Source organism: Ursus arctos, unplaced genomic scaffold, assembly GCF_023065955.2.
Source record: "Ursus arctos isolate Adak ecotype North America unplaced genomic scaffold, UrsArc2.0 scaffold_6, whole genome shotgun sequence".
In the NCBI taxonomy this organism is placed as follows: domain Eukaryota; kingdom Metazoa; phylum Chordata; class Mammalia; order Carnivora; family Ursidae; genus Ursus; species Ursus arctos.
Window position 1 is genome coordinate 58,682,774 of NW_026623078.1, and position 17,012 is coordinate 58,699,785.

General features: G+C 39.6%; 2 protein-coding genes across 5 annotated transcripts in view; one reads left to right on the top strand and one right to left on the bottom strand.

Moving 5' to 3' along the window:
- EMC2 (ER membrane protein complex subunit 2) overlaps positions 1 to 17,012 on the top strand; it is a 560,958-nt gene that overhangs the window by 326,238 nt on the left and 217,708 nt on the right. The gene's annotated exons all lie outside the window — the stretch shown is intronic.
- TMEM74 (transmembrane protein 74) lies at positions 181 to 9,577 on the bottom strand. The gene is made up of 2 exons (XM_044382638.3): positions 9,436 to 9,577; positions 181 to 7,183 (listed from the first exon to the last, which is right to left on the bottom strand). The coding sequence occupies exon 2, from the start codon at positions 7,019 to 7,021 to the stop codon at positions 6,104 to 6,106; it is 918 nt and encodes a 305-aa protein (XP_044238573.1). The 5' UTR covers positions 7,022 to 7,183; positions 9,436 to 9,577; the 3' UTR covers positions 181 to 6,103.

Here is a 17,012-nt window from a genome sequence, read left to right on the forward strand (position 1 = left end):
TGTAGCAGCATTATGTAGCTCATTCTAAATGATCAGAGGTGGTTAACCAAAAAAAAGGTCTTTTAGCAAAAACTGTATTTTATATATATATATTTATATATATATATGTAAATATATATATATGTAAATATATATATATATGTAAATATATATATATATATATATATATATATGGCACAATATATGGGGCATCACTTCAGATTGTCCCCTTACCGTTCTCAACCTGGACAGCACTTATACATAATAAAGATAAAATTTCACTTAATATAAATTATGCATCCCTCAAATGAAAATGGAGATCAAAAATAGATTAAGAGAAGTTTAAAAGCAGGAACATAAGTTAATTTGATATTTTTTTCTCATCTAAAAGCTTTCTATTTAAATAAGTATTTTTTAAAATACCAATAAATACCAATTCATGTATTTTTTTTCCACGTCATGCAGTTCACACTCTAAGTTCAATACTGAGTAAACCCAAATAGCCTTGACTTTTTCATATAAAGTAAAATAATAAGCTATGGTTTACATTGTTCAATGATATGGTATCAAGAAGAATGTTATATTTGAATCACGGTAAATATTACTTTTATTTTTGTGGACAAATAATTTCGAATATAATTTTAAAAGACCAAATCAGCATCACAGATTCAGATTTAAATAACAAAAATAAACACAATGAAACATCTTAATAAATAGTTTTATTTTAAAATGATATGACACACTTGCTATTATAACATATAAGGCATCACATGCCCTAAGAAAAAGCCCATAACCTTAATAACTGCCCTTTTTGCATATTAAAACACATAATCAACAACAAATTATTTTTCTTATTTGGCAAGAAAAATAAAAAGCACAATGAGAACTGCAAAATAGAAACTCTCAATATACTATGTAGTAATAATCCATCTTTGCTTTCTTGCATAACATTTGTTCAGAGCCTGGCTAGGAAGATGAAGATGGCAGTGGGAAAATAAGGCTGTTTCTTCCCGAAACACAGGAGAATTACTAAAACTTGGAGCAAAGGAAAATACTGTCTTGTGCCCATATTTCCTTGAAATAAAATAATAATTCATGGTAAAATAATTTCTAAATAGGCCACACTCTTATGAGCCTGAAATCACATGGTTAAAAAAATAAATCAAACATCTGTGAGATGCTGAACAGCCAAAAGAGACATATGTAATTATGGCATCTCATTCTGAGGTTGATTCTAAATTCTTCATTCATGACCTGTGAAAGACTTCTCTTGCCCTTAAAGTCAACATTAAGGCATGCCAAATTTCTTTAAGAAAAATTATTCTAACAATAGCTTTGGATATTACAGTTCTATAATTATAAAACATTCTCCTAATACATACACAGACTTGAGTGGACATAAACTTACACACTAACAAATGTAAACCACAGGTATGCTCTTAAGTGTAAGCCACAGATTTTTGAAATCGATTTTACATATTTAAAATAACATCTTACTTTTTACAGTGTCAGTACACAAATCAGACAAATTGTTTCCCACGGCTTCTGCCCATAAAAGTTGGAAGGAAAGAATATTCTAGAATACTATGAATCATAAAATGATACAGCTGAAAACCAGTTGAAAGATAACGACATGTTAATTTTCTTTCTTATGAACCCTTTATACTGGGAAAAGCCAGTGAGAGTTCATTATAATTCTTTTCATTGTAGTCATTCTTCATGCCCAATTCTGGGAAAGGTCAAACCCCATTACAGAGAACTATAAGGATCTGTCTTATTCCTTTGTCACAGGGGAACCTAGCTGGTGGTATTAAATCTTGCTGAATCAGTGAACCACTGGTGAAGGTTGTGAATCTCTTTTGTCAGACCACATTTTTGTGGTAGCAGTAAGAGCTGCAATGGACTCTGACCTTCAGACTGAAAAACCTGCTCCTAATAAATATATAGAACATTTTTTCTTTAACTTTAGATGATTAATCCAGGTAAGGTTTTTGTATATGCCTGTCATTGCACATATCAAAGATGAAGGCTGAAATGTTCAAATGCTCTTGCCTAGAATTTCTGCCTGGCACAAAGAAGTACCAAAAGTAGAGCCACTTGGGTTCAGACCCTAATTCCTGATATTCAACTGGCATAGTGCTGGGTCGATCACTATCCTTACACTAGGGGGCAAAGGGAAGGCACAATTAGTAGGGCAGTCTCTCTGTCTAAATTTGCACCTCAAAGGACATGTGCCAGCATTGGTCCAATTGGGTCCCCAAAACAAGTAAGTATGAGAGGGACGGACTCAGATCTATTAAGCAGACAGCAAAGCATCTGATACTGATATCAGACGAGTCTCTAGTAGGATAGAGCCAAGGGGCATAGATAGATAAAAGCACCACAGCCACCAAGATTTTCATGGTTCCAAGCAGTCCTATACTCCTCTAAATTATAAATCAGTTATGAAATGGGGAGCCTAGAGAAAAGAATTCTTCCTACAAGGGGGCCAGGACGTGGTCTGCTTTAGGAGCTTTAAGTGGCTAGAAAGGACAGTCAGCATTGCAAAGAAAACATTCAGCTCTACCACAAACAGTGTAAGGTGCCCTAAGAAGGAACAGTTTATTAAATTCATTAAGAGGATGAAACTGTCCATAAGCAGCACGTAGATCCCAGTAGTAATGGAGAAAGTCAGCTTGCTTTCTGGTACTCACCCCCCTGGACCACCACACCACTGAACAATGAGCTGCTTTCTTTTATGATTAGGAAAGTGACTCAGTTTAGGTTTTTGAAACCTGATAAAAAGTTAAAGACCTAAACATGGACCTCTGAAAAAAGTTGCTGTTCCAGGTCTAGCAATAAAAACTCTCAAAAACAACAACCAGCACCATGTTCAAGAGATAGATGTAAGGTCATAATCTCCAGGAAGGATCCATGAGACCACAGCTCTCATCAGTTCAACGTCTATAGCATTTATCACCTGATCTTGCCAAAGTGCTTCTAAATAAAGACATTTAGAGCCAAGAACCTCTTTATCAGGTTGGACACAACAGAGTCTAAAGTTCAGGGTTTTTTGTTGCCTGTGTTGCCAACTTTAAATTCAAGTAATCCTCGTCTTGAATTCAGGCGCTGAGAGGATGAGCTAGAGCTACACACCTGAACACTGGAGGAAAGTGATTAAGGCAGTTAGCTGCACTGTGCCAATACAGCACTAAAGGAGACACCCAGATGATTCTGAATTGGTTCTTCTTGGAGTAATGGTCTGCCATCACATAAGTAGAACCTTAAAGAGATGTGTCTTATATATGAACAGATTTAAATAAGTAAGCATTAATTACAATATTTCAATTTTAAAATTTTAAGGAAGGAAAGAAAGAAATATATTCTGACTATTTAGGTCTTTCCTCATGCATACCTTTTCCTAATTGGGATACATATATATGTATAATGGGATATCTGTATCTATAGATAAAGTGGAATATCTATATATGTATCTCTATTTGGGATCCCTATCTATATCTATAGATAAATATAGATACATATATAGGTATAATGGGATCTATATATGTATCCCTATCTATATATATATATCTATGGGTATATATATATACATATAGAGAGAGAGAATAAGGGAGAGATCCTTTAGATCACATCAGAACTACAGGTAATTTGGTAGTGTTGTGAGATTCATTAAATGTTTCCCAATGAAAAGCTTTGGCTTTTTCTCCTTTATCCAGTTATACAGAATTGAAACACTTCCTAACACTTGATTCTCAAATTTGTCTTCCTTCATGAACTGAAAATTGGGCTACACGTTGATTCAGTTTAGTCTGCAATTTAGCTAATTAATCATGTTTCATCAATAAATAAAACAAAGCTCAGCTGATCCCACTTAGCTTCTAAGAACAAGCATGAATTTTTTTAAATGTATTTTTCAAAAAGACACACAGCTCAGACCTACCTGCCCAGCCAAGGATATCATTAACTTCTTGCCTCAACTTTAAGTGGGTCCCTACGCAGGCTAGAATCTGACAATTCATAAACCTTCGGAAAATGAAATTTATACTGCTTCAACAGAAACCATGACGTAAGAATCCCAGTAAAACAAAAACTTTGTTCAAAAAGCACAAAGAACCAGCAATAGATAACAAAAATCACCTTTATATTCTCCCAATTATTTCCAAATTGAGCTATATCTAGCTTCCTCTGATGTCCATATAATTTCTTATTTTTAACTAATAATCCTTTCACATGCTTGCCTTATTTTTACTATCCTCTGGTCCTACCTTTTTGCATTTCTTCTTAGCCCTTAGTAACACACAGTGTACCTAACTCATCAGATGAATCTGACAGCCACAAGAACTCATTCACATAAATATCCTGACTCACACGCTCTGCCAGCCAAAGTCATCCACGTTTTCCACGATCCTCAAAAACAACAAAAACTTTAGGCATTAGAATCTTTAAAGAAATTGTGTTCTCATTTCCCCATCTCTGCCCTTCCACCCCAAATTCCGAGTTGCAGTCCTCTTTAAGAATGACCCCACTGATGGAAGTTAAAACAACTCTTACTGTGGGAGGATGGAAACACCTCAAGGATTAATTGCAAAATGCAAGCTACCTCTGAGGCTGCACTTCCTATCCCTTTCTGAACCATAACCATACAGAGACAGGGTGTTAGTGTGGACTCTGGGTGTGTGTTTTGCAAAGTTGTGACCACTTGGCTCATCTTGCCTCTCATCGAGCAAGTTTGAATGTCATGAGGCAAGATTTCACATTTACTGAGAGCATGGATGAGGAACTCAGAATGATACTTATGGGATGCCTGGGTGGCTCAGTAGGTTAAGCATCTGCCTTCGGCTCAGGTCATGATCTCAGTCAGGTCCTGGGATGGAGCCCCACTCTGTCTCTCTCTCTCTCAAATAAATAAATTAAATCTTTAAAATTGTAAAAATAATTTTAAAAAAAGAATGATACTTAGACCACTGTTAGGGGGTGGTAAGTTTGGTGAGGACGCAGTTCCCACCGAATCACTGTGTTTACCCTTTCTCTCTGTCACTCTTCTCTTTTAATTTTTTGGCTGCCATCCTGGGGCCAAATGGCTTGTTGCTTGGCCTAGAGAAGTGATACCAACTTCTAGGCATAGTCTCTAAGAGTCTAGCTGCATTTGTATTGCAATTGTATTTCTCCAAATAACAACAACAAAACATCATCTGGGTGTGTGTCAGAGCCAGTCATGACTTAGACCTGCCTAGAGGTTTATATGTCTGGAAACATATTAAAAATGTCTTATGCTTTGCCTCTCTAGTGTGAAAACCAAGAAAGACTTCTAGAGCCTGGGTAACTAGTCTGATGGCTCAACCACAAATGGAAAATGAAATTTATATAAGCAACTAATTTTACTTCATCTAGAGAATGAGCATGCAACACTGGCTAATATCTGGCACTACCATTCTGGGTTAAATTCAGATTGGTCTTATAATGATTTATATTATTTTTCTTTACTAGAAAGTTTATTCTAATGACTTAGTTACCATTTCTGAGCACAGGAATAGTTTTAAATATAACAGATGTGTTTCTGCATTTTTTAAAAATAATCAACATCCTCAACCTTCAAAATATTCAAATTCAAAACCCTAGATTTTAGTGTTCAGCCAAATTAGAGGAAGAAAAAATTTAGCAAGAAAATGGATAAGCACCTTTGAGAATTAAATGTAAGCCTTATTATGTGATTAGTGCTTAAATTCTTTTTCACAAAATATGTACCGAATTGATCCTACTGTGTGTAGGACCTACTAATGTCCAAAGAATAATACCCCATACCATGGAGAAGAAATTATTTGTACACTGGTTGTTAGAAATACTTTGCTATAGAAGTAGAAGCTGATGGCCATGATAGATGAATTAATCTCAGTTCTTTAGAAGGACAGGTGTAGCTGGTTGTAGTTCCTTAATGCATCTTACATAGCTTTTCTTCAAAATAAAAAATACATCTAGAACAAAAACACTCACTGGCTGTTGGTTTGGGAAATAAGCCTTTCTTGCCAAGCAAATAAACTGCACTGTTAATTTTAAGAAATGTGCGTTGTTTGTTTGTTTCCATATAAAATGCTAACGCAGACTCTCAGTAGGCTCACAACCTGAATTAACTCTGTCCATCAAGAGCATCTTCCTCTACCAAGGACAGTTCCAGGGCGTTTTCATTAGTGCAGGTCTTCATCCTGAAGTTGAAAGAACCGTAGAGTTTTGCAGACTCTTTGGAAGAGGCAAACCTGTTACGACGATATAGCTCACCTTTCCACATAGACATCATTAGCAAACAGGACAAAACGACCCCCCCAAGTGTGAGCAGGCAGAGTCCTGCAATCACACAGCGGTCCAGGTGAGCCCCCAACCTTGCGCTCTCCCTCTCCAAGCGTTCCATCTCCCGGGCCGCCACAGTGTTGGGATCCACAGTCACTTCCCGTGGGACAATGTAAGAGATGATCACCAGCAAGATGCCAGTGACCAAGAACAAGATGGCACTGATGAAACCATAGTCTACTGACTTCCCTGAAGACGTGGCTTCCAAACTTACATCATCTTCATCTTCAGATATCAAGGATATGGCAGCCTCATGAGACCACTCATTTGGATTTCCCCAGCCAAGGTCTCCCAGATGATTGTTCCCTTTTGCTGAAGGGGAGCACCGGTTCCTTTGCTCTAAGTTGACATTCTCATCCACACAGGTGAAAGAAGTTTCTAATTCCTGGCTGCAGCAGTTGCAGACTTTCCGTCCTGCCGTTATTTTGTTATTCCCTGAGTTGAGAGGCCCTGGTGGCAAGGAGTCTGTCTGAGTAACACTGTCTTGCAGAGAGGCGGAGGGGGATGCTGCAGAAGGGCTAAGTTTAGACCCTTCCACCTCAGCTGCTCTTGGTGTCGATATACAGTGTCTCTGGCAGCAGAGAGCAGCTTTGATGGCTGCTGCATCTGCCTGGTCACCAGGAAGCCCTCCTGAATGCCAGTCCACAGCATCGCACAGGACTGCCTGGCTGCTCCTCTTCTCAAGGTAGTGGAGCTCCATCAGAGCTAGTCAGACATCCCCCAGCAGCTTCCGAAAATTCAGCCAAAAACCACACAGGTAAGAACCCAACAGGACCTAAGGCTGCACTACCAGGAGTATCGCTCTTGAGGTCCCCATCTCCTTTTCAGGCACCGTTGTTGACACTTCCAGCCCCAGGGCATCCTAAAAAGGGTAAAAGAAAGGAGAGGCTACCTAGTGGCAGGAAAGTGTGAAAAGGGCAAATCCTCTGACTTAGCAGAGGGACTGACACTGAGAAACTTAGGTCAGGGCAGAAAAGGAGCACAGAGGAAGTAGCAGTGTCTCTGAAGGAAGCATTGCCGTCACCAAGCCAAATTTATCCAAGGACTCACACATTTCTGTGACAGGATCCCTCAAATAAGAAGGCAAGTTTCCTGTAGACAGACACAAATGAGAAAGGCAGGGACCTTTTTTAGCAGAGCTGCAATTTTCTGGAAAACCTGGGGAAGCACACACCTCTCAACAAGTCAGTTAAATTATGTTTACACTATCTTTAGTTCAGAACAGATTCTAATACAGATTAGCTTAGAGCATTACCATGGATGAACAAATATGTCACCATCAGCTGGGCTCTACTGGCACTGGAGCTCAGCATTTTGACTGAGTAGTTCGGAAGTAGGTAAAAGATGGCTGGCCACCTCTCCTAAACTTACACCTGGTATATCCAATGACCTTAGTCACACAGTATGTACAAGATCCCATGCTTGTTCATTGTGCTTTTATTCCCAGCCCTTGCAGCTACATGATGTCGGCTTGTTCTGGACCCAGAAGTATGTAGACAACACACCTTACTGTGTGATCCCTGCCAAATACCATGGGCCAGCCCACTCCACTCCCCCCTCTCCCAGACAGACCTGCTCTAGGTGCAGATCTGCTACTCTCGTTCATTGTATCTGAATGGGTCTGAGTCCCTCTCCCTCTGTACACTTGGCTAACAAATATGCATGGGAAATTAACCATCCAGAAGTTTTTATTTAGAAGTAAACTGACAGTAAAAGACAAATTATAAACCCACAGTCACAGTTCTGTTGAGGTGAATAGGTGAGAAGCTATTAATATAGTTCCTAAATTACCTTTGGAACTTTGCATCCAGACATGCCCTTACCCAACCACAGCATGGGACCCTTCTGTGATAGAACTTTCGGTTGAGCTGAAAACTGTCTGCCCATCTTTCTCTGTCTCTGCCATCCTACCAAGGAATAACAACTCACCTTTCAATATCACCCAGTACAGCACTTTCAAGCAAGGGCCCTTATCATTTTGCTTCCAAATTCCCAGCAATAGTTGATTTAACCCATGGTTCCAGAGCTTACTATCTCAAAATCCACAGCTCCAGCAGCTGGTAACCCACACAGACACACGACTAAGGCTTACCTAAGGTCTACCTGGCAACTCACTTAAAATATGGGAGAGGAAATCCACATGTTTTCTGCCCTCATTGAAGTTTGTTTAAAAAACAAAAAACAAAAAAAAACACTTCTCTCCTATTATCGAAGTTTCTCTGTAGCTAAAACAAAAAACAAAAACAAAAACCACCAAGTGCAAAAAACATACAACTGACCCAGAACTTTTCTTTAGCAAGTGCACACAGACCCGTACAGCCGGATCCCTCCACGAAGGAAGTGGTGATAACGGATTTGATCAATTCCTGAAATGAAAAATCGTTCCCTCAGACACGAGGTGCTCTGATTAACTTTTGGCACGATTAACTCAACACATTGGACTACTCTGGATAAAATCGGCAGGATTCCTTATGGGACTTTAAATTTATAACAAAGAGGGAAAGAAATCTCCCCTTATTCCCTTCTCCGGCTTTTCTCCCTCTTTAAAGACAGACTCCGCGTGTTCCATCGGAGATACACTCGCTGCACAGTCGATTCCCTTTGCAGCTCCATAATCCGGGGCTTCCATCCTCAGTAGAGAAAGAATAATCCCATGGGACCAACTATAAAGGCTCTTTCCTTCCGTCTCCTGCCTCTCGTCTCTCTGGTTAAGAGCGCGATTAATGAAATTGCACCTCAAAGCGAGGGGGCAGCACTCTACCTCCTCCGTCTGCCATTAACTAAGAGCATTAATATCTGCATTGAAACTAACTAATACGGGCGAGGCTGGTCTGGGGGAGGCGACCTCGGGATCCGTCCAGCGCGCGCTGTGCGGGGAGGGCGCGCAGCAAGCGCCAGGCAGCGGTACCCCCCGCGAGATCAATTCATCCATTCCGAGTGAACCTCAAGGTAACCGCAGTCGGGCTGCGTTCGCCAAATACCCCGAGGCAAGGCAAGCACCTGGGGCAGGGAGTGGGGACGCGCCGCTGCTCCGCCGCTCCGCCGCTCAGCCAGGCTCCCGGGGTCTCTCCCTCGCCCCAGCGCCTCCTCCCGGTCCCGCTCTCCGTCACTCACCCCTGCCTTGACCACCACGTGTGGCTCAAGCACCGCGCGCTCGTTCCTGCGCCGCTCCTAGGGAAAGTCCCCCGATTCCCAGCCGTGGCACTTGTAGCCTCAGCGCGCCGCTGGGCTCCACGGGGTGGGCAGCGCCTGCTGTGCCGGTTGGGAGGGGCCGGGTGGGGCGGGGCGCTCCTTCTTGCTGAGCATCCCGGGAGATGTAGTCCAGGGGCGGTCTCCCTGCCTCCCCAACCTTGTTCTTTCTCACTCCTCGCTTTTGCCCTTCCTGAAGACCTTCCCGCTATATGTTCATACTCCTGATTGGCACTTTAGAAGAAATTGCTGGATCCTAAACTCGGGGTTGGGTCCTCCAGCCTCAGGTATGGCCACAGGATTATGGGGGAAGGAGTGTATATTTAGTTCTAACACCGTGCCAGGCAATATGCATATTTTGTCTTATTTAATAGAATAGGTCGTCGAAGTAGATTTTATTAATCCTCATCCTACAGATAAGGAAGGAGGCTCAGAGGAATTAAGTGTTTGATCCAAGGTTACAAAGACAATAAGTAGTAGCTAATAAGTTTATTCAGGAATATGCTCCCAAAGTCATTGCCTTGCCCACAAAATCAGGAGAAATATGACCTTTGAGGGATTGTCCTTTTTGCCTATGCATCCCCTGTGCCTAGCCAAGTGTCTAGTATCTGTTGAATTATGAATAGTAACGACCCAAAATAACAACAGTTAACATAAATAACACTTACTACTGCCAGGTTCTCTTCTAATCACTTTAGATACATTAACTCATTTAATGTTCACAATTAGTTTTTAAATCCTATAAAAAATTCTCATTTTTACAGGTGAGGAAACTGAGTTACAAAGAAGCTGAGTAATTTGTTCAAAGTTGTACACCTAGTACTCATCAGAGGTGGGGCATGAACTCCAAAATGTTCTAAGCATTTTGCAGATTGAATGAATGGAAGAAAGACCAGAAGGCAAGAAAATAAAGGGTTGGGAATAAAGGAAGTCTGTAGGTGAAGCTACTGAGTTATGACTCCCAGGATAGAACAAAGTAGCTTCTTTGGGTCACTGACCTTTCTAACTGTAGTGGATTGCAGCAGCCAACAGCCAAAGGGAATGTGTGGTTTGTGGATCATCTCCAAGTTTTCAGTAACACCTTTGGGACTATTGTAGGGTTATTGATTGTTTTCATCTAAGGGAAGCAAAGGAAGGGCTATAATATTTATAACGTTTTGCTGCTTGTGAGTAGCTCACATAAATTCTGTGGTTGCTTGCTTTCAAGTGATAAATAAATCTCCTATAATGACAATTTTGTTGGTTTTCCTTTATATTGATAGAATCCATAGTATCATAGTTCCAGGGACATCACAATCCATCCCCTTTAAGATCTTTTTTTCCCCATGACTAAACAGTTAGGTTCATTTGTTGATAAGCATGCCATATGTATTGTGTTTTCTTCTCCTCTGCTTATTACTCTTTTCTCCAGTGAGAATATCCTTCCTTCCATCCCCTATTCCTTCCACCCTTTTGAGGACTATCTCATCAATCCATACCGCAGGGGTGCATTCTGTTTTTAGTACTTTATGTTTAAAAGGGAGCACAAAGACACCACAGGGTATCTAGAAGAGAGCAGCTGAGAAGTTGAAGAAACTTAAACCCACATTGGACAGGAAGACGCTGAAGGAACTTGGGATATTTAGTTAGAGGAGACTTAGAGAAAACAAAAACAAGCTTTAAATAATTTGAGATTCATAAAAAAGAAGAGGAATTCTATATTATGGTTTAAAAGGGTAAAAGCAGAACCAATGACAATAATAGCATTTATCAGTCCTAATGCATTCTCGTCTTTAATTCTTACATCAGTTCTATAAGGGAGCATTATTAACGTACCCATTTTGCAATGTAGAAATTGAAGATAAAAAAGGTGGAGTCTCTATCCCAAGGTATAAAAACTAATAACTGACAGAGCCAAGATTCTAACTTGGGCTGTCTGATTCCAGGACCTGGATCTTTTCACCAACACACTATACTGAGCAATGCTTCACAGCAGAGCATACATCAGAGGTGATGATATTTATTGCACTGGGATAAACATTAGAAGTTTCTCACGGCCACATTTCTGGTGCTGTGGCTACTTCCAGACCTGCAGGACAGCTAGAAGGGCCAAGGGAATAAATAAGCCAGCATGTCTGTAGTACAATGGAGCGCCTGAGGATGATAGTCACAGGGACTGGGAAGCTTTGGATAGCAGCATCACATTTAATAAGGATGTGGATTTGGGGCTGATTATAAGGAATAACATTCTCTCTAGGAACTTGAAATAGGATGTCTCATGAAAGTGAATTCAGCATTACTGGAGAGGATAAAGAAAGAGCCATTTATTAGTGATGTCGTGGAAAGGGTTCATCCAGTTGGATTAGAGAACCTCCACGGTTTCCCTGCTGAAGTGATTCTAGCTTACGTCTCTTCCACGAATCCCTTTTCCTCCAAGCCAGACGCCCAAAGATTCTGCCTCCTATGAACTTTACTAAGACTTGTCAGCCCTGGTGTTTTTTGTATTCATCAGCCACTGCCTTGTGACATTTCTTGTATGGCTAGATAACTACTGCATATTGTTCAACTCCTCGCTTTGGTGCCTAAAACTCTAGCAGCAATTGTAAGCTCCTCAAGGTCACTATTCGTATATTAAATGTCTTATTACCTTCTGCAGACAATGCAATATTTCTATTGGATAGAGTGAGGGAAAATGAACTGATACTGGAGATGATTATCTGTCCACATGATTGTCTCTCATGTCCTATTTCTATATCTAGTACGTTTGTCTACATATGAATGACCACTAAAAAATATCAACTCTGTGCCACATTCTACAAAATCTCATTCAAAATTTGCAGAAAAAGAATAAATGTACGCCGACTGAGCTCCTGGAAAGAAAAGCTCTGCACAAACTACCAGTTGCTAGAATAACTTCACCTCTCTCTCCCCTAAGTCCGAGTCTAAAACTTTCCTCAAAATCTGACCCAAGACCTTTTTCAAGAGGCTTTCTTGTTCAACATCCCCAAGTTCATATTACCCTTCTAATTTGCATTCTAGTGGCATAATACCTTTCCTTTTATATAGCCATTTTACATATATAGAATTATTTCATTTATATTTTATACTGCTTTCTATGTGGTATCTCTTCCCAGATAAAATTCAAGCTCCTTGAGAACCACTATATTCTTTCTATAATTTTGGAGGTACACATGAGCATGAAATAACAAAATACATGGGCAACGGTAGTTCCTCAATATGTGCTTACAAAACAACTGACACTGTGATATTAAAGTCTAAGTGATGATGCTGATCTTGCATAATTTTTTTAATGTCACATTTTTTGTTTGTTTGCTTATACTCTGTGAGGTATGGGAGGAGCAATCATGATTACACTAAGTTGATCAGTGAAAAAGTAGATTCTAAGAAGTAATTTTAGCAAGTGAATTGAGTGAAGAGACTTGGAACAATCAGTCTCTTATAATGATGATTGAGAATGCTTTCCTGTTTTCTCTTTTCAGCAATAATAATAACTGATTATAAATAAATATCCTTAGTGGGTTCAGAGTTATTAGGAGAGGCTAGGCTGTAAGGAGGTAAGAAAGACATTTTTTAAATTGGCTATATAGAGGCTCAGTCATTTAATGACAATAATACAAGGAATATGATTTAGTTTGTGCCCCAAGCTGGGACTTCTGAATGATGGAAGAGAAGAGTTAAAATGACCAAAATTTAGAGTTATGATCTCATTTACTAACAAAATTCTAGGAACAGAAAAAAAGTAATATTAAATTTGAAAGTTTCCTTTAAACAAGAATGCTTACAGTGGGCAGGCAGGCATGTTATTTAAATTAATAAAGCACCGGATACAGACAGTTGGGATCAGGGAAGACTGCAGCCAAATTGAGAGCAAGTGCTTTTTCCTAAAGGGAGCAGTATCCCCTAACTGCTTTACCTTATTTTTCTCTTGAGTATATTCAGATATCAATAAAAGTCAGGTATTCCAATTTGTATTCAAAAATACAAAATATTTTAAATTTTAATTTAAAACAAACTTAAACCTGCGTGGCTCAAAGAAAATATAACTGCAGGAAACATTCGTTTCCAGTAATAGGAAACTAGGTGATTTAAATCTACCCACTGCTGAGGATAATTAGAAAATTTAGACAAAATTGGGGCGCCTGGGTGGCACAGCGGTTAAGCGCCTGCCTTCGGCTCAGGGTGTGATCCCGGCGTTCCGGGATCGAGTCCCACATCAGGCTCCTCCGCTATGAGCCTGCTTCTTCCTCTCCCACTCCCCCTGCTTGTGTACCCTCTCTCGCTGGCTGTCTCTCTCTCTGTCAAATAAATAAATAAAATCTTTAAAAAAAAAAAAAAAAGAAAATTTAGACAAAATGTATAAAAATCATGTGCTTGAAGACAATGCAAATTTAACAAGATAGAGAAAAATTACTGGGCCAGAATCTAGAGAAGGAGAGAGACTCAGCGAGGTAAGTCAGGGGCTTGGAGCTTCCTTTTACTTGGAGATGTTAGATAATTAGGGAGAGGAAGAGCTGAGAGGCTAAGGAGCTAAGGAGAGTGGGGGTTGGGGTCCTGAGCATGCCAAAGAAAGGAACTGTAGTGAATTGCTTCCATTCCTTAAACTCTGGGTTGGACTCCTGTAGGGTTGCATGCTAGCTAGTATTATAAGCCAGAAGTTAGATAGGCCCTCATAGGGGCACACATCAGTTTGTTAAGATGTCAATCCCTAGGGGCGCCTGGATGGCGCAGTCCTTAAGCGTCTGCCTTTGGCTCAGGGCGTGATCCCGGGCATTATGGGATGGAGCCCCACATCAGGCTCCTCCGCTATGAGCCTGCTTCTTCCTCTCCCACTCCCCCTGCTTGTGTTCCCTCTCTCGCTGGCTGTCTCTATCTATGTTAAAATAAATAAATAAAATCTTTAAAAAAAAAAAAGATGTCAATCCCTAAAATTTAACCAAAGTGATTTCAGAGTGTCAGGACACCAGTTACTTGGCAGAAGCAGCATTCTCTGAAGCAAAAACAAAAATAAAACGAAACAAACAAAAACTACAGCATCATCTCAGACCAATTCTACAATTATGCAAATACACTGACTCACAATAAAAAAACATGAAAAAAGCCAATTTCTAAAGGTCACATACTGTATAATTTTATATGTATATATATAAAACGTTTTCAAAATGACAAAATTATAGAGAAGGGAAACAGATTAGTGGTTGCGATGGGTTAAGGATGGTGGGGTAAGGGCGTGGGTGTGACTATAACTAAAAAGGGTAGCATGAGGGAGATCTTCATGGTGATGGAATAGTTCTGTATCTTGATCATGGTTCTGGTTACATGAACCTATGCATGTGGTAAAGTGACAATTTTTTGGTTTGATATTCCATATAGTTACATAAAATGTAACCATTTGGAGGAAACTGAAGGGTTCACAAGATCTTTCTGTAATGTCTTTGCAACTTTGCAAAAATCTATAATTTTAAGATAAAAAGCACAACAAACAAAAAACCAAACACATCAGAAGATTACATCATGTGCATGAAAACAACATAAAGCAGTAGAAAGGACCAATGGGAGGCCTCAGATATTGGAGAATTTTTAAATAGCTATATTTACTGCACTCAGTGAAATAAGACAAAATTTAGAATTTTACCAGAGATCTGGAAATGAAAAATAAGAAATAACATAATCAAAATTAAGAACTCAAAAGATAAAATAAGAGATTAGACACAGTGAAGAGAAATTAGTGAATTGGAGACAGATCAAAATAAAACATCTCAAACAAAGCACGAAGAGACAAAAGGATGAAAAATACAAAAGTGAAGGTAAAAGACATAGGAGCTAAACAGTCAGGTTTCAAGCAGAGATTCTTGTGTCCAAGGAGTAAAGTTTTCTCTCTCTCCTTGTGGGAGGAGAGGAGAAGGCAGCTTTCTCTTGCTCCTGTAGATAAGCAGACAAAATCAATTTTTTTTATTCTTCCCTGTGATACAGACTTTGAAGTTCGTATACATAGGACATTTGACTTTGCTGTCGTTACATTGTCCCAGGAGTAAAAACTGCAGTGTTGGGAATCACATGGTCATTACTTTCTTTTTAAGAGAAAAATGATCATCTGTCTCTGATCCAAATACCATGTGCATGTTCAGGATAAAGTTTATAAATATGATTAAAAAATAGTAAGGATGGAGAAAAGAAGCTAGCCACTAAAAAATTCTAATTGTAACTGTATAATTTCATTAATATTAGGTTAGTAAATGAGGCAAAACTATACCAGAATATTTTGGGATATTGGCAAAACAATGAAGAAAAGCAAGAATGTGGTTATGATAAATCTCAAGATAGAGGCTATCTTTGCAAGGGATGGAGGAAATAGTGATTTGGAGAAGGCAAAAGAAGAGGCTATGGGGCATGGCACTGTTCTATTCTTGACCCAGATGTGCTTATATGGGTATTCTCTTTGAGAGAAATTGTTGGAGGTGACTCTTTATTTCATGCACTGTTCTGTGTGTAGCAGATCATAATAAAAAGATAAACATGCCTTTGGAGAGGATTCAGGTTTCAAGTGCCTGATTTGAATCTTTGCATTAAGAATTTATATCAATTCAATGATTTGCTCTATCTTAAGAAGAGCTCGAAGATGATTTCCTCTAGCTTGGTTTCACCTGGCATATCGTTATGCAGGAGGGTAGGCAAGTATGCGATCTTACAGTACTCCTGCTACCATTCTACAACGATCTTTGTTTTTTTAGAGAGAGAGCATGCACAAGTGGGCAAGGGGAGGGGTAGACGGAGAGGGAGAGAGAGTCTTAGGCAGACTCCATGCTCAGCAGAGAGCCGCATGCAGGGCTGCATCTCATGACCCTGAGATCATGACCTGAGCCAAAATCAAGAGTCGGCCACTTAACCAACTGAGCCACCCAGAATCCCCCTACTATGACTTTTTTGTTGCTTATTCAAGAAATGTTTCAGTTTCCTTTGACTCTCTCCTGTCCTTTATCACATTCCTTTCTAGAGACATGATCCAGTTTATTAGCCCATCACTCCACTGAAATTCTTTGCTCAGGTCATTTATAATATTCAATAATTCAGCCATTTGCTCAAATATTAATTGAATGCCAAAAGTTCTATGCTAAGTGCCAGATGTAGACTAGTGAACTGAACGGATACATCCCAGCTTTCAAGGAGTTTACAGTCTGGTGGGGGATATGCCAACTTAACAGACAAGTATAATGCCATTTCATCAGTGTTCTGATAGAGGAATAGATAAAACATTGGGGACATACAGGAAGAGTACCTAACTCAGAATTGGCAGGTCAAAGTGGACCCCTAGATGATACAATATATAGGTGAGACACATACAGAAAGAAATTAGCCCTTTGAAGAATGAGGCAGCATGTTGAACAGTGAGTGACAATTGAGAAGTGAATTACTGCAAGTGAAGAAAATAAAGTATGTATACAATATAAAAAGTGAGGGAAGAATGTCAAGTAATGATGTTGGAAATGTCAGTAGAGGGAAACTCA

What these genes read in the sequence shown, in the direction of transcription:
- TMEM74 (XM_044382638.3), bottom strand. Translation starts at nt 7,021, where the DNA reads ATGGAGCTCCACTACCTTGAGAAGAGGAGCAGCCAGGCAGTCCTGTGC.